Here is a 23,431-nt window from a genome sequence, read left to right as displayed (position 1 = left end):
CACATTCTTAATGGCTTCAGAAAGGCCATTTCTGAAATTTGCGGCCAGAGCACACTCATTCCACTGAGTAAGCACGGACCATTTCTGAAATTTTTGGCAATACACTTCAGCTTCATCCTGACCCTGAGAAATAGCCAGCAAGGCTTTTTCTGCCTGAACTTCAAGATTGGGTTCCTCGTAAAGCAATCCGAGCGCCAGAAAAAATGCATCAATATTTGCCAATGCCGGATCTCCTGGCGCTAGCGAGAAAGCCCAATCCTGAGGGTCGCCCCGTAAAAAAGAGATAACAATTTTAACTTGCTGAGCTGAATCTCCAGATGAACGGGGTCTCAGAGATAGAAACAATTTACAATTATTCCTGAAATTCCTAAACTTAAATCGGTCTCCAGAAAACAGTTCAGGAATAGGTATTTTAGGTTCAGACATTGGACTACTGGTAACAAAATCTTGTATGCCCTGCACACGAGCAGCAAGCTGGTCTACACTTGTAATCAAGGTCTGGACATTCATGTCTGCAGCAAGCACAAGCCACTCAGAGGTAAAGGGGAGGAAGAGAGGAAAAAAAAAAAAAAAAACCTCAGAATTTCCTTTCTTATTATCCCACTTCTGCAATGCATTAAACATTCAATGTTGGCCTGGCATACTGTTAGGACCCCAATGGCAGAGGGTCTCAGAAATAATTACTAAGTCTGCAAACACAAAAAACCAGCTCATAGGGCAGTGGTAACTGAGCTGACCATATATCTAATCCTAGCACCACAAATAGCAGCAGCCGGGGAACGTGCCTACGTTGGTTCTAGACGTCTCGCGCCAGCCGGAGAACTAACTAACCCTAGAAGGGAAAAGAAAGACCTTTCTTGCCTCCAGAGAAAAGACCCCAAAAGTTGGATACAAGCCCCCAACAAATAATAACGGTGAGGTAAGAGGAAAAGACAAACGTAAGAATGAGCTAGGTATTTAGCAAAGAGAGGCCCACTAGCTAATAGCAGAATATAGTAAGATGACTTATATGGTCAGCAAAAACCCTATCAAAATATCCACGCTGGATATTCAAGAACCCCCGAACCGTCTAACGGCCCGGGGGGAGAACACCAGCCCCCTAGAGCTTCCAGCAAAGTCAGGAATCACATTTAGTACAAGCTGGACAGTAATAAGAGCGAAGCAAATAACCAAAAAACAAAGAAGCAGGACTTAGCTTAATTTTGCACGAACCAGGACCAACAGACAGGAGCAAACAGAAAGGATCTGATACAACGATGCCAGGCACTGGACTAAGGATCCAGGAAGTTTATATAGCACACCCCTGGACTAACGACCCAGGTGAGTGCCAAACTGAGGAAAGACAATCCCAGAGTCATATCACTAGTAACCACAAGAGGGAGCGAAAAAGTCTAATTCACAACAGCCATCAATCTTTATGGAGCATTATATGGGGCACATTATTCTATGGAGCATCTTATGGGGCCATTAACCTTTATGGAGCATTATATGGGGCATATTATTCTATGGAGCATCTTATGGGGCCATCATTAACCTTTTATGCAGAATTATATGGGACATATTTTAATATGGAGCATTTTATGGGGCCATTATTAACCTTTGTGTCGCATTATATGGGCATATTTTTTGTATGGAGCATCTTATGGAGCCCATCATGAACTTTATGGAGCATTATATGGGGCATATTTTGTATGGAGCATCTCATGGGGCATCTTATGGGGCCCATCATGAACTGTATGGAGCATTATATGGGGCTCCTGATTCAATATGGATATTCAAAAACATTTAACCTACTGATGTCTCAATTAATTTTACTTTTATTGGATCTATTTTTATTTTTGAAATTTACCAGTAGCTGCTGCATTTCCCACCCTAGGCTTATACTCGAGTCAATAAGTTTCCCAGTTTTTGTGGCAAAATAAGGGGCCTCGGCTTATACTCGGGTCAGCTTATACTCGAGTATATATGTTAAATAAACACTTGGTGTCGCTGAATTTAAAATGTCAGCTGTATCAAAATATAAAAATAAAGAAATCCAATTGGTAAACGTCATAATGAGAAAAAATTCAAATGCCAGAATTACATTTTTTTTTACCACCGCAACATTGCAATAACATGTAATAAGAGGCGATCAAAACATATTACCCCCAAATAGTATCAATAAAAACATCAGCTCAGGGCACAGAAAATAAGCCATTATACAGCCCCAAATTGAAAACATTATGGGTCTCGGAGAATAGCAACATGATCATTTTTTTCACCACTTAAATTTAAAAAAAACTATACATTTTTGGCATCTGAATACTCGTATTGACCTTGAGAATCATATTGCCAGGTCAGTTTTACCGTATAGTAAAAGAACATGGGAAATAAAAAAAATGTGGGGAATTGCACTTTTTTTGCGATTTGGAATTTTTTGCATCATATGAAAACATAAATGGCGTAATTCAAAACTGCAACTTGTCCCACAAAAAAAAAGCCTGCCCTCATACATTATGTGGACAGAAGAATAGAAAAGTTATGATTCTTGGAAGCAGGATGCAGGAGAAAAAGAACTGAAAACAATAAAATGGAAAATCCCCCGTTAGCTTACTTTGTGCCATAAATGTATGCAATCTTTTTGGCACGTTCTTTGGTGCATTTTTTGCATGTTGAGCCATGCCCTTTTGACCAATAAGTTATGGTGTTTTTCAGCTATGCCACCCCCTAAGCGGACAAGGCATAAAAAAAGTGTAACACACATCATAAATATGGTACAAGTCATGATAAATTTTCCACAATATTTCCCACTCTTTGATAACCACTGGCCTAACTGAACATTTAATACCCAAACATGATGAATAATAGAGGTGTTCTTGAATAATGTAGATGAGACACTCATGTGCCAACATCTGAGCAAAGTTAGCCTAAGGATTTTAATAAAGAAGGTTTTACTGTACCATGGCAATAGGAACAATCCCTGTAAATGCTGCCTGGCTGACGAAGATTTCCGAAATTACAAGTTCACTGGCAGAGTCTTCTTCTGGGTATTCCACCTGCCATGTAATCTGCTGGGCACCAGCCAAACCACTGCCAATATCCATTTCAAAGTCCATCTGCAGAATTTCATAAAGCGAATTGTTGAGTCTGAAAGAAATCGAGAAAATGTCACTGCTACTAACAAAGCTCCCACAAACATAAATAACAGCCTCACCTCGTAGTAATGAATTAGCATGGATGTTCCATCTTTACCGCACTGATCAAAGCATAAATCATCTAATCAATTCTGCAATAGCTCTAATTTATCACAGGTGACTCACAAGCCTTTTTTCTATACCTGTCTGATAGAAGCAATCTTTCTAATTAGCGTGCATGCCACACTTTCCTATTAGGAGGCAAACTACACCTTCTCCGATGGCCTTGAGACATCAGCGCCTTTTCCTGTGAGATTGTCACTAGAAAGTGTTGTCTACCTTTTTTAGGAATTCTTGTGTCATCAACTTTCATATATGACATGGATCTGGGTCTGACACATATTTTAGGTCCCTGGAACGTATGGAAGTTTTGAGTAGGTATGGCTGTTTTGTGCTGGTTGTATGGGTTTGTAGTATATATACATATATGTATGTATTCATGCATAGGTAATGTATGTGTATATAAACTGAATATATTTAAATCGCAAGTAAGGCTTTATCAGAAGTGGACCTTTATAACTTTATATCTGTAAATATTAAAGTTTAAAATGTAATATTCACTCGTTTACAAGTTCCAGCCATAGACTTGTTCAGAAATGGCCTCACACATACTAAATTTGCGCCTAAATAGCATTTTCTCGTACCAGTGGGACATTGAGAATAAAGATACAGGATTATTTCTCACTTCATTCATTTCATGTGGAAGAGGGCTACGCTATGATGCTTTTGTTACAGCTTTTGAACTGAATGGGAGTTAAGAAAACAGAATAGCAAGTTACACATCACTATTATGGGAGGTAAAGGAGCATAACAAAGCCCATTTAGGTACTTCCAGAAATTTGACCACCCTGGTCTAGCACAATAAGACAGATATTCCCTGCTAAACCATGAACGTCTGCCTGAGGAGGGAATAATCTTTTTAGAGTATATAATAAAATGAATGTTAGTTAGCATTTATAATTATAAAAACAATTGGCAGTGTACCTTATGACAATGCATCAATAATACTCCAAAAGGGATAAGCTAGCTGGCGTTTAAAGAGTTCCCTAATATCAGTGGCTTGTGCTAAATTTGCTGGATGAGCTGTGTAGTGTGTAGCGCCAGCATCTCTGCCTGCTGCTCCTCTCCCCCTGCAGAGACGCCAGAGTACTCACCACAATGGCCCCTGTCCTGCTCCAGCTCCTCCTTCCAGGTCTACAGCTGCCCGGCAAACGTGCACCACACGCACGTCCCCTGCACTGTGCTTAGGGTGCACTCACGCACACTTCCCCTTTCTTAAAGGGGCTGCATGTGTTCTCCAAAAGTGTCCCCATCCAATAGCTGTAGGACACTTACTATTTAAGGTACCTCCTCCAACATGGAGGAGCCTTTGCAATGTTGTAAGATTGTAGACTGACACTCTTATTAGTTCTCAGGTCCCAGCGCTCATATCCCCACACACTTGCCTGCCTAACAGTCACAGCCACCAGCCAATCACCCGTGCCAGCCTGCCTGTCTATCAGATGGTCTGCTGCACCTGCCAGTGCTCATCTCTATGCCAGCCAGTCCTGTTACACCTGCTAGTGCTCATCTCTACATCAGCCAGTCCAGTCACACCTGCCAATTCTCATCTCTACGTCAGCTGGTCCAGTCTGCATCTGTGGTTCCCTTGTTCTTACAGCACCTGCCTGCATACACTGTACCTTCCTAAGGTTATCTCAACTACCCATACCTAGGGGTCAGTTGTCATCTACCCAAGGTCAGTTCTGGTGAAATGCCTAGTCCACGTCCTTGGTCTCTCTTCAGATCATGATATCGTATGCCAAGGTGTATCTGAGGTCAGATTAGGTAAGGCTCTTAGTCATGCCCCTCCAGGCTTTCCTTGGTCCATGGCACAGCGATTCCACCACCCAGCCTATTACACAATGGTGATAGAAACCTCATCAATCACTGGCTCTCATCAATACCGATTCTACAACAGTTCCCTTGGCAAAGACCAGATTGGTAAAAACGTTAAAGGGAACAAGTCACCATGAGAATGCAGTCCAATCTGCAAGCATCAGGGGGAGAAGGGTAGTTTAATTTTATATAATTTTGTTAGAAAAGATTCAGTTTAACCTGTGTTTCCATCATTTCATCATCTCATCTTTCGGGGATTTTTGGTCCAGTGGGTGGTCTTATCATTGATTGACAGCTTTCTTTGTAAAAGTATGCATACAGGGCTAGCTGTTATGGCTCCAATAGACATATAATGGACATGTGCAAAGACAAATTTTTTCAGCTTAACCTAATTCAACTTTCACAAGAAGTGTATTATTTTTTTATCAACTCTACAATTTGTATTCAGTTTTTTCAGCCAAAGTCTAGAGTGATTCAAGAAAAAAAAAAGTATATTTCTTCCTTTACATTCGCCATTCCTTATGAATCTATTTCTGGTTTTGACTAAAAAGCTTCATAACAAGCAAAACGTGCTGTAAAGTAGCTTCCAGAAATTGTTTCATATATATTTTTCTTTTTTTCTTGGTGTTTTTTACATTAGTTTTAAGTCAAGATGAAGTCATAAACTCCTTAAGGACTGGCTCATTTTGGGCCTCTGGAGGACACCATTTTTTATTTTGTTTTTTACATCATTACATTCAACATACTTATATTTTTTCAATTATGTAATTGTATAAGGGATTGTTTTTGTAGAATGAATTGCATTTGTCAGTGGCAGATTTTTAGGGTAAATATGTATTATTACCTAACGTTTATCAACCATTTATAGGGAGAAATAGAAAACAAACAGCAATTCTTCTGTTGTCTTTTGTGGTGTTAAATATTAAGCCATTCACATGTTGCACAAATATAGTGCTAACTTTTATTTTGTGATTCACTATGATTATGGCAACACCAAAAGTATATAGTTTTACATATATTTTATAACTTTTGTACAATAAATATGCTGTTTGAAAAAAAACAATAATTTGCTTTGTGTCAGCATATTCTGAGAGCCATAAGTTTAATATTTTTTCCTCCACTGAAGCTGTCCGAGGGCTTATCGTGCTATTATATTGCGAGATAACTTTTGTTCCTTTTATTAATGTTTTTGGGAAGTGGAATGAACAAAACAGTAACTTTGGATTTTTTAGGGTTTTTTTAAACGCCATTCACTATTCACTTCAACTAACTTGATAATCAAAATCGACATCATGATGATGATAGCAAATGTATGCATTTTGTTATGCTTTGGTAGGTTCATGGAAGGAGGTGGGGAAATGGGTCATGTATTCCAAGACCCATAACTTATTTTTTTTGTAGGACAAGTTAACATTTTTACTGATGAATGATGTATGTTGTTTTACAGGTGGAGGGTTTTTTTCACTTATTTTTTTCTTAACACTTAAGAACATGTTTTATACATTTTTTCAGAACATTTATTAACTCCTCAACGGGACTTGTGGTCCTATGATCACATAGGTAATACACTTTATTACATATGTCAGTGTAATAACTCACAAAAATTTGCCCTCAGTGTAATGCCCCGTGACCTGGGGAACAAATACCACCGAATACATAATACATATGTCACTTTTTTGGAAAATCTACTGTATATTAGACTCCAGAACAGGTGGTATATTTGAATAAAATGTAATTTATTGAACACAAAAAGTTAAAACCAGATATACATCTGAATAAATCAACAGATAAATAAACAAGTGCAGATTCCATTAAAAGAGGGACTACATAGCCGTAAGGAAGCCACCATAAACCTACAGTGCTATGATACCTGATGCATTTCAATAATAAGCCTCTCTATGAAATAACAAACTAAATAACAAGGTAATTCACTGCCATGAATAAAGTCCTAAAGAGCGCCTATGTTAGCCTATGTTGTTAGTGTTGTAGCCAATGTCTACCAGTTAGACTATTTAGGCACAACTACAACCAAAGCATGTGGAATGATATGCGCCGGAATAGAATTCAAGTACTAGTGATTACAAAATTCTAATAGCTAGAGGCTAGTGGAAACAGAATAAATATGGTACTTTACCAAAGTGCTGTAGTGTGGCTATACCTCGGCGTCCCTCTGCCTCGACGCGCGTTTCACAGACCGCTTCATCAGGAGGCGTGTCTTGGCAGGGGGAAAGCCGGGTTTTATGTGTGAAGGAGCTATTGCGATTGGAGGACATTCTGTTGAAGGAGGACCCGGAGGATGATTGTTTCCGCCTGCGACGTGTCCTTAGTTACTAGGTGCTAGGGTTTCTATGGGGAAGCTTTTACGCATGCGTGAGTGACGCCAGATAAGCGTTGCTAAGGAAGTTACACACTATTACCGCCCAGCGGCGTGTCCATGGATACTGTGTACCGGAGTTTCTGTGAGAAAGTTATTGCGCATGCGTGAGCAGCGCCATACAGACGCTACCAAAGAGATAGCCGACTTCATTGGAAAAGTGCCGTGTGCAATGTTAAAATGCACACGGCACTTTTCCAATGAAGTCGGCTATCTCTTTGGTAGCGTCTGTATGGCGCTGCTCACGCATGCGATTTATTCAGATGTATATCTGGTTTTAACTTTTTGTGTTCAATAAATTACATTTTATTCAAATATACCACCTGTTCTGGAGTCTAATATACAGTAGATTTTCCAAAAAAGTGACATATATGTCAGTGTAAGACAGTGTATATCAGTAAGACTCTGCATCTGATCATGCCATGACAGATCATGGCGATCATGGAGCGCAAACCGACATTTGTAAATCTCGGATATACTGTATACATCAAATAGAAAAAAAGGTTTTTTTCACACTTTCAGTACATTTTTATGAATTTACAGCTTTGTTTTTTTAAAACACAGCAAGGTCTAAGTATGTATTTTCTATGAATGTTTTCTCATAATTTTCTCTAAATTACAGGAAAATGCAATAAAAAATAACCAGAGAAGTTTGGCTCTGCCCAAAGCAGACTCTTTCCAGGGCAGCAGCCGGTGATTGACAGGTCTCTGCTTCACGTATGCATAGGGAGAGACCTGTCAATCACTAGCTGCAGCGCTAGGAAGAAACAGTTGTGGGCCATAGCCTGAAACTAGTCTGGTCTCCAACTATGGACCTCAGGAGAATCTTTTAAGTATATTTTCTCAGAATTACTGGAGCTGGTCAGAAAAGTATTTACCTGGCTGCATTCATGCTGGCGCCGATTTGGGGTGCATGAATCGCCTACCAGGTTAACTTAAAAAAAATCATGACATTTCTGCTATTTTTTTAACAAGCCTAAAATAACACTTCATAAATCTGTATGAGGAAGTCAGGAACAGAAATGTCTTAAGTGTTTCGATTTAAGTAGCTGCATTACAGCAGTTATTGTCTGTCGCTAAAAAACCCTATTTTTCAACATAAAAGATGCTTTAATGCAGAGGTGCGTGCCAATCATTATCACTCAGTAGTAATAAATGATATGTTGCAGTCATACAAAATAAAGGTCCTGTGTATGAAATCTCTCCAACAAAGCTAAATAGAGCTTTAGAAGAAATCCATCCCCAGCACATCAGGTCAAGAATCTAATATTGGTAAATAAATAAGATCTTCTATATGGGTAAGTCAACGCCATACTTGTGATCGTCACTGGTAAATACTGAGACTGGCTTTGTTTGGAGCACAGGTGTGATCAAATGTTGTAATTAGATGTCATTATCATTTTGTTTTTGAAAACGGAAACGTTTGGAAGCAGCATGGTACTCTGTCATTTCTGATATCTGAAAATTTGTCTCCTTGCTGTGCTTCACAGGAAGTCCTCCACCGACAAGGACATGATGTTCACATAAATGCCTCAAAGTTCACCTTACAGATAAATAGTACTCCCAAGGTTGAGTAAACTTACAATACTGGCAATATTAAGCCACATTTTTGAAAAATGTTCATATTACTAATAATATGCAGATGGAACAAGACATAATACAGCTATATCATATATAAAAATAATAAAACAGAAACCAGGAAACCAACCAATTTAGATATTCTTGTCTTTAGTTTAGCACAATTTGAAAGGAAAATGACTCATTAATAGAGGTTAAGAACATCCTTTTATTTCATGCTTAGTTTACCATGAACCGAAAACCACATATTTAACAGTTTAGATAGATTGACGTGTGATACATACTGTGAAATTTCTATAACCATGAAGCTATTGAACTATTGTACCAAAAAGCCTTCCATTAAAAAGAAAAAAAAAGTATATAATGTACAGCAGAACCTGTTTGAAACAGAAGGCTGACATACATAAAAAAAAAAATCACAAAAACAAGGACCCATATATAGTAATAATGACTCACAGTATTTTATACCAGTGGAATAGAGGAGGGCATTTGGCAAAAATTTTGTTTGGTGTCTTGTGTGATTTTTTTGTTTTTTTTTAGAGTAACAAGAAAAATGTTGCACATTTATGTGTAAATTTAATGCAATTTTTACAAGAGTCTTTTTAAAATGTGCAATTTCTGCCAATATTAGATGTACAGTGAATCATGGGGGCTCAATTTTTGTTTTAGGACAGTTGCTAAAGATAAGAAAATTATCCCTTTTTGACCAGTGATCATTTAGATATCTGAAAATTTATGCTTAAGGATTGTGGGTTGGACGCTGCGTACTTGTGCAGCATTCAAGCTGCACCAGCCAGATGTTACAGCATAGTGGATGAGATTTCAAGAAAGCTCACCGGCAGAGATGGACATGCAGCGCAACACTCCAGACAAAATTTCACCCATACAATCTATTGGATGCCGTGAATTCACACAGTTCAGTGAACAAATGCAGATTCACCTGCGCTCAATAGATGGCAGAGCTTTGGATGCAGCGAACATGTGCAGCGGCCAAAGCACCGGCACTTCCGGATTGTATGCACCCGGCCTAATACCTCATTCTGACGTCAGGAATTTTTCTGGTACGCAAAAAACAATCACATTTTTCATTAATGTTTTTGATTCAATTTTCATCAGTGTTTGGCCAGTGTGTCTATATTTACCAGCAGAGTTTCATGAATAATTTTAACGTATGGATAAATAAATGACAAAACTTCAACTATCCACTATAATGTTAATCATGAGCAGCACATAAATGCACACGGATGGCAATGATTGTTGTCAGCGATTTTTTATGGACCCAAAGGGTAATTTTTATCCATCACTAGCATCGAAAATGGACCTGTCTCTTTTTTTTAGGACTTTTGGTCCAGAAAAAACACAGACATGTGAACAGCACCATATTCGTGGAAGTATGAACGAGGCCTTAAATAAGAAATCACTGTACACCAACTTACAACCATTTATTTCAGGCTTGTTACTCTTTTTCAGGGAGATATGGACTCCTCTTCCCATTCTGTGCCACAATGTCCTAGTACTGAGTTTAAGCTGCGCTTTTCCTCTTACAACTAGAACAGGAAAGACTGGTGGCTTTTCATCTATGAAGCCACCAGATTTCCATAAAAGCATGTAAATCCAACATTCTCATTCATCACCGAACATATCATGTTGAGCAGCAGCTTCTAAGCCACTGCTTAACAAGCAGCTTAGATAAAAAGAAAATAAGATACACGTCTTTCCCTTTAAAGATATTATTAGAGGATATTAGAAGAAACCATAACAAGCATATCACATGTAGTTCACAGACAAATTGGTGGTGACTTTAACTGTCGGTTTTCAGTAGCTGGAATATCATTATTTACTTCACTATTAGGCCCAAGAGAGCGAAGAAATCTCACATTCCCTGTGTTTGTGTAATTACATCTTGTAACCTCCTATTTCAGAATGTCATGAGTAATATATAGAAATGAGCATATCACCTTGAAATATCATGGTAAAAAAGAATAATATTTCACGTTGGAGGTATAAAAATGACTTGGAACCTCCTGTGTTTTAGGAACTCAGTATGAAATGTAGTTTTAATAAATGTAGTACCCCCAGGTCTTAGGACTTTAATATCTTTTAGTCATTTCTGGAACTTGTTTGTTTGCTGTGCATTGTGGTGTCAGGTTCTTCAGATATAATCATTCCCTCCTGTTCTCATTAACAACTATTCTGTGGCATGTGAGAAGTGGATATTTGAAGATATAAACTTAAAATGAATAGTGTCCGTGATGCCAGATGGAATTAGTGAGTGCTGCCCTCAACCGGATTGTAAATGAGAGATTCCGTCTACATAATGCTAGAAGGAGACAAAACCTTGTCTCAAGTCAACATGCACATGCAATTTCCAGCAATTAAGATTTTGATGTTTTTTTAGATTACATTTCTGCTTGCAGAAAATGTATAAAGTGTTAACAAATAGTTTAGGGCCTACAGCATGGAGAAGACTAAAATTAAAACCTAACTTGTATTCTATAGATTTAAAATTGGGAACAATGTCCAGCAAGTAGAACATAGACACATACAATAGGTGAACATATCACTTCAATCATATAAGGTGCTCATAAAAACCATGCTAGATAATTAAATGGTTCGATCTTACCCCTTAGGTGTTGATGGATTTGCCCCTTGTGAAAGGGGACTTTTCAGGGGAGTGTACTTGAAGATGGGGTTAGCGGATAGGGTCCTGCAGTGGCAGAGTACCATGAAGTGACCTGCAGAGTGCTGCGTGGCCAGTATATAAATACGAGTGTGTGGGCCCCTTTCCCCCATTTTCAAGTACACTCCCATAAAGAGTCCTGTTGTGAATTAGAATTTTTTGGCTCCCTCTTGTGGTCACTAGTGGTATGACTCTGGGATTGTCTTTCCCTAGTTTGGCACCCACCTGGGTCGTTAGTCCAGGGGTGTTGCTATATAGACTTCCTGAATTCTCAGTCTGGTGCCTGGCATCGTTGTAATCAGTCCTTTCTGTTTGCTCCTGTCTGCTTGTCCTGGTTCTTGCAAAATTAAGCTAAGTCCTGCTTCCTTGTTTTTTGGTTATTTGTATTGCTCTTATTTTTTGTCCAGCTTGTACTAAATGTGATTCCTGATTTTGCTGGAAGCTCTAGGGGGCTGGTATTCTCCCCCCAGGCCGTTAGACGGTTCGGGGGTTCTTGAATATCCAGCGTGGATATTTTTGATAGGGTTTTTGCTGACCGTATAAGTCATCTTACTATATTCTGCTATTAGTCAGTGGGCCTCTCTTTGCTAAATACCTAGTTCATTCTTACGTTTGTCTTTTCTTCTTACCTCACCGTTATTATTTGTTGGGGGCTTGTATCCAACTTTTGGGGTCTTTTCTCTGGAGGCAAGAAAGGTCTATCTTTTCCCTTTTAGGGTTAGTTAGTTCTCCGGCTGGCGCGAGACGTCTAGAACCAACGTAGGCACGTTCCCCGGCTGCTTCTATTTGTGGTGCTAGGATTAGATATACGGTCAGCCCAGTTACCACTGCCCTATGAGCTGTTTTTTTGTGTTTGCAGACTTGGTATTTATTTCTGAGACCCTCTGCCATTGGGGTCATAACAGTATGCCAGGCCTAAGTTGAATGTTTAATGCATTGCAGAAGTGGGATAATAAGAAAGGAAATTCTGAGTTTTTTTTTTTCCCCTCTCTTTCTTCCTCCCCTTTACCTCTGAGTGGCTTAAGCTTGCTGCAGACATGAATGTCCAGACTTTGATTACAAGTGTGGATCAGCTTGCTGCTCGTGTGCAGGGCATACAAGATTTTGTTACCAGTAGTCCAATGTCTGAACCTAAAATACCTATTCCTGAACTGTTCTCTGGAGATCGATTTAAGTTTAGGAATTTCAGGAATAATTGTAAATTGTTTCTATCTCTGAGACCTCGTTCATCTGGAGACTCAGCTCAGCAAGTTAAAATTGTTATCTCTTTCTTGCGGGGCGACCCTCAGGATTGGGCTTTCTCGCTAGCGCCAGGAGATCCGGCATTGGCGAATATTGATGCGTTTTTTCTGGCGCTCGGATTGCTTTACGAGGAACCCAATCTTGAAATTCAGGCAGAAAAAGCCTTGCTGGCTATTTCTCAGGGCCAGGATGAAGCTGAAGTGTATTGCCAAAAATTTCGGAAATGGTTCGTGCTTACTCAGTGGAATGAGTGTGCTCTGGCCGCAAATTTCAGAAATGGCCTTTCTGAAGCCATTAAGAATGTGATGGTGGGTTTCTCCATTCCTACAAGTCTGAATGATTCCATGGCGCTGGCCATTCAAATTGACCTGCGTTTGCGGGAGCGCAAAACTGCTAATCCTCTGGTGGTGTTGTCTGAACAAACACCTGATTTAATGCAATGTGATAGAATTCAGACTAGAAATGAACGGAAAAATCATAGACGTCAGAATGGGTTGTGTTTTTACTGTGGTGATTCTACACATGTTATATCAGCATGCTCTAAACGCCTTACAAGGGTTGTTAGCCCTGTCGCCATTGGTAATTTGCAACCTAAATTTATTTTGTCTGTGACTTTAATTTGCTCATTGTCTTCCTACCCTGTTATGGCGTTTGTGGATTCAGGTGCTGCCCTGAGTCTTATGGATCTGTCATTTGCCAAGCGCTGTGGTTTTGTTCTTGAGCCATTGGTAAATCCTATCCCTCTTAGAGGTATTGATGCTACGCCATTGGCGGAAAATAAACCGCAGTTTTGGACACAGGTAACCATGTGCATGACTCCTGATCATCGGGAGGTGATTCGTTTTCTTGTTCTGCATAAAATGCATGATTTGTGTTATGACCCCAATGGCGAGGGTCTCAGAGGAACGTGGAAGTCTGCAGAATACAAAAATCCAGCTCATAGGGCAGTGGTAACTGGGTTGACCATATATCTACTCCTAACGCCAACACTAGAAGTAGCCGGGGATCATTCCTACGTTGATTCTAGATGACACGCGCCAGCCGGAGAATCTAGCTACCCCTAGTAGAGGAAAACAAAGACCTTTCTTGCCTCCAGAGAAGGGGACCCCAAAGCTGGATAGAAGCCCCCCACAAATAATGACGGTGAGGTAAGAGGAAATGACAAACACAGAAATGAACCAGGTTTAGCACAGAGAGGCCCGCTTACTGATAGCAGAATAAAGAAAGGTAACTTATATGGTCAACAAAAACCCTATCAAAATCCACACTGGAAATTCAAGAACCCCCGAACCGTCTAACGGTCCGGGGGGAGAACACCAGCCCCCTAGAGCTTCCAGAAAAGGTCAGGATATAGATTTGGAACAAGCTGGACAAAAATACAAAACCAAAACAAATAGCAAAAAGCAAAAGGCAGACTTAGCTGATATAACTGGAACCAGGATCAGTAGACAAGAGCACAGCAGACTAGCTCTGATAACTACGTTGCCAGGCATTGAACTGAAGGTCCAGGGAGCTTATATAGCAACACCCCTAACTAACGACCCAGGTGCGGATAAAAGGAATGAAAGAAAAACCAGAGTCAAAAAACTAGTAACCACTAGAGGGAGCAAAAAGCAAATTCACAACAGATTTGGTCGTTTTGGGTCTGCCATGGTTACAGACCCATAATCCAGTCTTGGATTGGAAGGCAATGTCTGTGTCAAGTTGGGGCTGTCAGGGAATTCATGGTGATTCCCCACCGGTGTCTATTGCTTCCTCTACTCCTTCGGAAGTTCCTGAGTATTTGTCTGATTATCAGGATGTATTCAGCGAGTCCAGGTCCAGTGCTCTTCCTCCTCATAGGGACTGTGACTGCGCTATAGATTTGATTCCGGGTAGTAAATTTCCTAAGGGAAGATTATTTAATTTGTCTGTACCTGAGCATACCGCAATGCGTTCGTATATCAAGGAATCTCTGGAGAAGGGGCATATCCGTCCATCCTCTTCCCCTCTTGGTGCGGGATTCTTTTTTGTGGCCAAGAAAGACGGATCTTTGAGACCTTGTATTGACTGTCGGCTTCTGAATAAAATCACTGTTAAATTTCAGTATCCTTTGCCTCTATTGTCGGACTTGTTTGCCCGGATTAAAGGTGTCCAGTTGGTTCACCAAGATAGATCTTCGTGGTGCGTACAACCTTGTGCGCATTAAGCAAGGAGATGAATGGAAAACTGCATTTAATACGCCCGAAGGTCATTTTGAGTACTTGGTGATGCCTTTTGGGCTCTCTAATGATCCTTCAGTGTTTCAGTCCTTTATGCATGATATTTTCCGGAAGTGTCTGGATAGATTTATGATTATTTATCTGGATGATATTCTGTTTTTTTCTGATGATTGGGACTCGCATGTGAAGCAGGTCAGGATGGTGTTTCAGGTTTTGCGTGAGAATGCTTTGTTTGTTAAGGGCTCAAAGTGTCTCTTTGGAGTACAGAAGGTTCCCTTTTTGGGTTTTATTTTTTTTCCCTTCTGCGGTGGAGATGGACCCAGTCAAGGTCCGAGCTATTCATGATTGGACTCAACCCACGTCAGTTAAGAGTCTTCAGAAGTTCTTGGGTTTTGCTAACTTCTACCGTCGTTTTATCGCTAACTTTTCTAGCGTTGTTAAACCTTTGACGGATATGACCAAGAAAGGTTCTGATGTTGCTAACTGGGCTCCTGCAGCCGTGGAAGCTTTCCAAGAGTTGAAGCGCCGGTTTACTTCAGCGCCTGTTTTGTGCCAGCCTGATGTCTCACTTCCCTTTCAGGTTGAAGTGGATGCTTCTGAGATTGGGGCAGGGGCCGTTTTGTCGCAGAGAGGCCCTGGTTGCTCTGTAATGAGACCATGTGCCTTTTTCTCTAGGAAGTTTTCGCCTGCTGAGCGGAATTATGATGTTGGCAATCGGGAGTTGTTGGCCATGAAGTGGGCATTTGAGGAGTGGCGTCATTGGCTCGAGGGTGCTAAGCATCATGTGGTGGTCTTGACTGATCACAAAAATCTGATGTATCTCGAGTCTGCCAAACGCCTGAATCCCAGACAGGCCCGTTGGTCATTGTTTTTCTCCCGTTTTGACTTTGTGGTCTCGTATTTACCAGGTTCAAAGAATGTGAAGGCTGATGCTCTTTCAAGGAGCTTTGTGCCTGACTCTCCTGGAGTCGCAGAACCAGTTGGTATTCTTAAAGAGGGAGTAATCTTGTCAGCCATTTCTCCAGATTTGCGCCGTGTGTTGCAGAGATTTCAGGCTGGTAGACCTGACTCTTGTCCACCTGACAGACTCTTTGTTCCTGATAAGTGGACCAGCAGAGTCATTTCCGAGGTTCATTCCTCGGTGTTGGCAGGGCATCCGGGAATTTTTGGCACCAGAGATTTGGTGGCTAGGTCCTTTTGGTGGCCTTCCTTGTCACGGGATGTGCGGTCATTTGTGCAGTCCTGTGGGACTTGTGCTCGAGCTAAGCCTTGCTGTTCTCGTGCCAGCGGGTTGCTCTTGCCCTTGCCTGTCCCGAAGAGGCCTTGGACACACATTTCCATGGATTTCATTTCAGATCTTCCGGTGTCTCAAGGAATGTCTGTCATCTGGGTGGTATGTGATCGCTTTTCCAAGATGGTCCATTTGGTATCTTTGCCTAAGCTGCCTTCCTCTTCCGATCTGGTTCCTTTGTTCTTTCAGAATGTGGTTCGTTTACATGGCATTCCTGAGAATATCGTGTCTGACAGAGGATCCCAGTTTGTTTCCAGATTCTGGCGATCCTTTTGTGCTAAGATGGGCATTGATTTGTCGTTTTCGTCTGCCTTTCATCCTCAGACCAATGGACAAACGGAGCGAACTAATCAGACTCTGGAGCCTTATTTGAGGTGTTTTGTTTCTGCAGATCAGGATGATTGGGTGACCTTCTTGCCATTGGCTGAGTTTGCCCTTAATAATCGGGCTAGTTCCGCTACTTTGGTCTCGCCATTTTTCTGCAACTCTGGTTTCCATCCTCGGTTTTCCTCGGGACATGTGGAGCCTTCTGACTGTCCTGGGGTAGATTCTGTGGTGGATAGGTTGCAGCAGATTTGGAATCATGTGGTGGACAACTTGAAGTTGTCACAGGAGAAGGCTCAGCGTTTTGCCAACCGCCGCCGCAGTGTGGGTCCCCGACTTCGTGTTGGGGATTTGGTATGGCTGTCTTCTCGATTTGTTCCTATGAAGGTCTCCTCTCCTAAATTCAAGCCTTGCTTCATCGGTCCTTACAAGATATTGGAAATCCTTAATCCTGTGTCCTTTCGCTTGGATCTTCCGGTGTCGTTTGCCATTCATAACGTGTTCCATAAGTCTTTGTTGCGGCGGTACGTTGTACCTGTGGTTCCTTCTGTTGAGCCTCCTGCTCCGGTGTTGGTTGAGGGCGAGTTGGAGTACGTGGTGGAGAAGATCTTGGATTCTCGTCTCTCCAGACGGAGGCTTCAGTATCTGGTCAAGTGGAAGGGCTATGGTCAGGAGGATAATTCCTGGGTGGTTGCCTCTGAGGTGCATGCGGCCGATTTAGTTCGTGCCTTTCACGCTGCTCATCCTGATCGCCCTGGTGGTCTTGGTGAGGGTTCGGTGACCCCTCCTTAAAGGGGGGGTACTGTTGTGAATTAGAATTTTTTGGCTCCCTCTTGTGGTCACTAGTGGTATGACTCTGGGATTGTCTTTCCCTAGTTTGGCACCCACCTGGGTCGTTAGTCCAGGGGTGTTGCTATATAGACTTCCTGAATTCTCAGTCTGGTGCCTGGCATCGTTGTAATCAGTCCTTTCTGTTTGCTCCTGTCTGCTGGTCCTGGTTCTTGCAAAATTAAGCTAAGTCCTGCTTCCTTGTTTTTTGGTTATTTGTATTGCTCTTATTTTTTGTCCAGCTTGTACTAAATGTGATTCCTGATTTTGCTGGAAGCTCTAGGGGGCTGGTATTCTCCCCCCGGGCCGTTAGACGGTTCGGGGGTTCTTGAATATCCAGCGTGGATATTTTTGATAGGGTTTTTGCTGACCATATAAGTCATCTTACTATATTCTGCTATTAGTCAGTGGGCCTCTCTTTGCTAAATACCTAGTTCATTCTTACGTTTGTCTTTTCTTCTTACCTCACCGTTATTATTTGTTGGGGGCTTGTATCCAACTTTTGGGGTCTTTTCTCTGGAGGCAAGAAAGGTCTATCTTTTCCGTTTTAGGGTTAGTTAGTTCTCCGGCTGGCGCGAGACGTCTAGAACCAACGTAGGCACTATCCCCGGCTGCTTCTATTTGTGGTGCTAGGATTAGATATACGGTCAGCCCAGTTACCACTGCCGAATGAGCTGTTTTTTTGTGTTTGCAGACTTGGTATTTATTTCTGAGACCCTCTGCCATTGGGGTCATAACAGAGTCCCCTTTCACCAGGGATGAAATCTTACCAGTTAGATCTTACCAGTTGTAGTTGGCCAACACTTTTATGATCAGAAAATTGGTAATATTTTCAAATATAAGTCATATGTTCCTATAGAACTATACTCAGCTATCTCAATAGTTTTATTGACTCTTACTGGAGTAGCAGCTCGAATGAGAGAAAGTGGCTTTATTTCAGTGGGAGACACAGGACTCTGCAAGGATCCCGACGCTCCAGCATATAAATTATTCATTTTCCAATTATCAAAAATATCAGAAATTTGTCAAAATGAGCTTTTGTACCTGCATAGGATGGAAATGGTAAAGGATAAACAAGAGATCCATACAGGCAAAAGCCCCTATACACATTAGACTAATGTCATCTGAACCTGCAGATACAGGTGCTTCTCACAAAATTAGAATATCATCAAAAAGTTAATTTATTTCAGTTCTTCAATACAAAAAGTGAAACTCATATCTTTTATACAGTCATTACAAACAGAGTGATCTATTTTTAGTGTTTATTTCTGTTAATGTTGATGATTATGGCTTACAGCCAATGAAAACCCAAAAGTCATTATCCCAGTAGATTAGAATAATTAACAAAAAACACATGCAAAGGCTTACTAAGTGTTTAAAAAGGTCCCTCAGTTTGTTTCAGTAGGCTTCACAATCATGGGGAAGACTGCTGACTTGACAGATGTCCAGAAGGCAGTCATTGACACTCCACAAGGAGGGTAAACCACAAAAGGTAATTGCTAAAGAAGCTGGATGTTCACAGAGTGCTGTATCCAAGCATATTAATGGAAAGTAGAGTGGAAGGAAAAAGTGTGGTAGAAAAAGATGTACAAGCAAACGGAGTAACCGCAGACTTGAAAGGATTGTTAAGAAAAGGCCATCAGATGGACTGCTGACGGAGTCATTGCTTCAAGAGCCATCACACACAGACGTATCCAGGACATAAGCTACAAGTGTTGCATTCCTTGTGTCAAGCCACTCATGACTCAGATGAACATAAATTTTGCATTTAATTTGGAAATCAAGGTCCCAGAGTCTAGAGGAAGAGTGGAGAGGTACACAATCCAAGCTGCTTGAGGTCTAGTGTGAATTTTCCACAATCTGTGATGGTTTGGGGAGCCATGTCATCTGCTGGTGTAGGTCCACTGTGTTTTATCAAGACCAAAGTCAGCCCAGCCATTTACCAGGAAATTTTAGAGCACTTCATGCTTCAGTCTGCCGACAAGCTTTTTGGAGATGGAAATTTCATTCTCCAGCAGGACTTAGCATCTGTCCACACTGCAAAAAGTACCAATACGTGGTTTAAAAACAACAGTATCACTGTGCTTGATTGGCCAGAAAACTCGCATGACCTTAACTCCATAGAGAATCTATGGGGTATTGTCAAGAGGAATATGACAGAAACCAGACCCAACAATGCAGACGAGCTGAAGGCTGCTATCAAAGCAACTTGGGCTTCCATAACACCTCAGCAGTGCCATAGGCTGATCGCTTTCATGCCAAGCTGCATTGATGCAGTAATTGATGCAAAAGGAGCGCCGACTAAGTATTTAGTGCATTTACTGAACATGCATTTCAGTAGGCCAACATTTCAGATCTTAAAATAAATTTTCAAGCTTGTTTTATAAAGTATTCTAATTTGCTGAGATAATTACTTTAGGGTTTTCACTGACTGTAAGCCATAATCATCAACATTAACAGAAATAAACACTTGAAATACATCACTGTTTGTAATGACTCTATATAATATATGAGAAATGAAATAAATTAACTTTTTGATGATATTCTAACTTTGTGAAAAGCACCTGTATAGAAGGAATCAGCAGACAAATTTACTGTGCATGGGGCCCTGGACAACTGAATGTTGGGGGAGATGTCAATCGGAAATGTCCAACTACATAATCTCCAATAGAAAAGCTCCCGGAAGAAATGTCTGGTGACAACTCATAAAAAAGCATAGGATTGTTCAGTCAAATGAGTGCTCCTGTGTATGGGAAAGCTGGCTGAACTGGCTGCCAGAAAAACGTTTGTAGTATGTATGGTGGTCTTTATGTGGTGGACATGGCAATGTCTCAGGATGCAGCATTTGTTGATAAGGGCTCTCAATGTATTTCAGTGGAGGATAGAATAAGGGGAGTTGCTGTTTATTAAGTAAGTTTGTCAAAAGTTTGTTGCAGTCAAATATATTCTAGATTACTTAATTCCATGATAGAAAAATCTTTACCCTGTTCTACGCATTCATGACGCACTGACCACCTGCAAATAATGTTTTCTTGCACCTCCCAGTAATATGTTAGGTTGACTTTGACCACATGTAAGTACTTAATGGTGCACAAATTACCATGTCAAGGGTGGAGTAGATAGACAGAAGCCAAGAGATCTCTTTGTTTCAAAGACTTTAGACAAATAAGCATGCCCATCACTATGCAAAAATTTTTTTCATTTCCCCATTTAGATACGTTATGTTTATTATGAAAGACCTCCTCTTTGGAAAGAACAACCCTTATCCGGGCCCAATTTTCTGTGAGGTTTCAGTTCCACCATATCCTAAGTATACTGGTCATCTTTTTTATATGACCACCCCTTCAAGGAGAACACAATACAACACAATTTTGGTTAGGTGTCTCAAAAAGGTTTCACTCTACTGCATGAAAGTAGTTACAATGGGCTTTATTTTGTAGAATAAATGGAGATCCGGACACAACCAAAGCCCCTGTTTTATCATCGCTGTTGTTTTCTAATGTTGTTTCAAACGCGATATTTTATATTCTTGGCCTTGTTGTAACAGCCGTGTAGCACGTTGTAGAATAATTAAATGAAAAATCTGTTTGCATTTTCTTTTTTTTTCTGGTGTGAAGAGCTTGAAATTCTAATATTGTCTTTCATCAGCTTGAAATTACAAAAGCGTAACAAACGATTGTGCTCTGAAATAAAATTAAAACTGTTGTAATGCAAAAGCAACCAATATATAGAAGAAATGCGGTCTGTGCAGTTCTGCCACTTACTAATCAGAATGTTAAACATAATAGCCATTCTTTTCTTGAGGCAGTTAATTATGTTATGAATGCTCTTATCAGTGCATATTAAGAATACAATACACGACTTTCATGCACAAAACTGAATGCAATTACTACGATTACTGCAATCAGTATACGTTTACTGTAGCCATTATGTCTTGTCTTAGAACGTTCCATCCAGCTTAGTGCGTGACAACGTTTTAAGTCAGATTTTAAGGCTATGTTCTCCAATACACAATAAGGTGTTCATATCACAGCAAAACATTGATTGTTTCTTATGTCACAGATGGTTTAATATTACCACAAATTTATTTCAAGTGGAACTGAATTCTCCTCAAATTTTACAAAAATTGTACTTTACAGCTGACGCCTCCATTTGGAAGCCTGGAGTAAACAGGTTGAAAAGAATGTGCGACATTGAAGAAGGGGAAAAGAAGAGATGCTGAAGACCGGATACCAAATGGTGAAGCTATGGGGATGTTGGGACAGGTAAGCAATAATGGTTTTTTTTTGGCGGGGTTGGTTTTTAAATCCTACATTTATTATGGTGGATATGTTATATGGGGTTGCAGATGAGTCAATATGTGGAAAATTAGGTTTAAAAGTTTAAGTTGAAAGTAAAGAATAACACCGCATTTATCAAAAATATTGCCAGACGATTGCGTACCACACTGTGGATGCATACACTTGCCATGGATTCCAATAAAAAAATTGATTTTTTTTTTTACATAGCATTAAAAACCCCACAAAAGCAAAAGCACACTCTCTTTCCAGGCATTTGCCCTTTTTCTTTTATGACATCCAAAACGGCAAACTTGCTATGGTGCATCAGATTGGTTTTCCAAGAGAGTATTTCCTAGACTTTTTTGTCTGGACATTTTCTCGGTAATATTTCTATGAAAAAAAAGCAAAAACACCCGACTACAATAGTAGTAGATTTGCTAGTGTATAATGTGTGTCTCTTTGCACATTCTGCAAGGTTTTGCGCAACATGGGTCGTTTTCTTCCATGACAATTCTTACAAAATTGTCATGGCATTGTTATAGTCCTAACAGGTGACATGTGGAATGATACAATTTGATATGAACTTAAATTACTGCATACATGAAATAATATATCACATAAAAATAACTTTGATTATACAGGGTGGGCCATTTATATGGATACACCTGGGTGGGCCATTTATAAAGTTGGATCCAAAATGGCTGACTACAAAATGGCCGCCATGGTCACCACCCATCTTGAAAAGTTTCCCCCCTCCCATATATTAATGTGCCACAAACAGGAAGTTGATATCACCAACCACTCCCATTTTATTTAGGTGTATCCATATACGTGGCCCACCCTGTACATTTTTATATTATATCCCTAAACTGGGACACAATATGGAGAATGTACACAGTAGGGAAAATAACTGGATGGTAGTATGTATACTATGACGTCACTAGAAACCCTTAGATGGATTCCATACCTAACCATGGAGTTTAACACAATATACATGGCGTCTCTGTTCTTCATCATCTTTATCTAGTAGGAGAGCCATATCTCGTTCATCATATATAGGATAGGAAGGGAATCCATTTAGGGGTTTCTTGGGACATCCTAGCATATATATAACCTACTTCTCTATTGTGCATTTTCTTCATATAGTGCCTCAATTTAGGGATATATTTTAAAAATAAATAAGAGATTTTGGTTTGGATTTGTATCCTAAGTCATGTGATAAGGCTGTTAAAGGGTCGACATTGACTTTTAGGATTGCTACTTTCAATAGGTGGCACTAGAGTTCTAGTCCTCTTCCTCTCTGAAGAGACAATTTGCAAAAATTAATAATAAAACCTGTTTTTAAGGCATGTATTTTTATCATGTAATCAGTACCAGTGATGAGCGAATGTGCACCGATAATGTCTTATCTGAGCATGCTCAAATCAAGCAACATAATATACGAGCACTTCTAGATACTCGGATAACACCCGAGCATGCTCGGATAAGACATTATCCGAGAACGTTCGCCCATCACTAATCACTACCTCTATTAGGTGGAGCTTCCCAGATAGTTTTCTTTCCTTCTATTAGGGAATTGATT

General features: G+C 40.3%; 1 protein-coding gene across 1 annotated transcript in view; it reads right to left on the bottom strand.

Annotated features, from left to right (window-relative positions):
• The window catches only part of TMEM132B (transmembrane protein 132B), a 1,073,183-nt gene that overhangs the window by 398,351 nt on the left and 651,401 nt on the right, over positions 1-23,431 (bottom strand). The window contains exon 4 of the mRNA XM_077293266.1: positions 2,940-3,126. Coding sequence (XP_077149381.1) covers positions 2,940-3,126 — 187 coding nt within the window. The remainder of the gene's footprint in view (positions 1-2,939; positions 3,127-23,431) is intronic.

This window comes from Ranitomeya variabilis, chromosome 1 (genome assembly GCF_051348905.1).
Source record: "Ranitomeya variabilis isolate aRanVar5 chromosome 1, aRanVar5.hap1, whole genome shotgun sequence".
Lineage (NCBI taxonomy): Eukaryota > Metazoa > Chordata > Amphibia > Anura > Dendrobatidae > Ranitomeya > Ranitomeya variabilis.
Note: the sequence above shows the minus strand (reverse complement) of the source record. Positions and strands in the feature narration are given on the sequence as shown.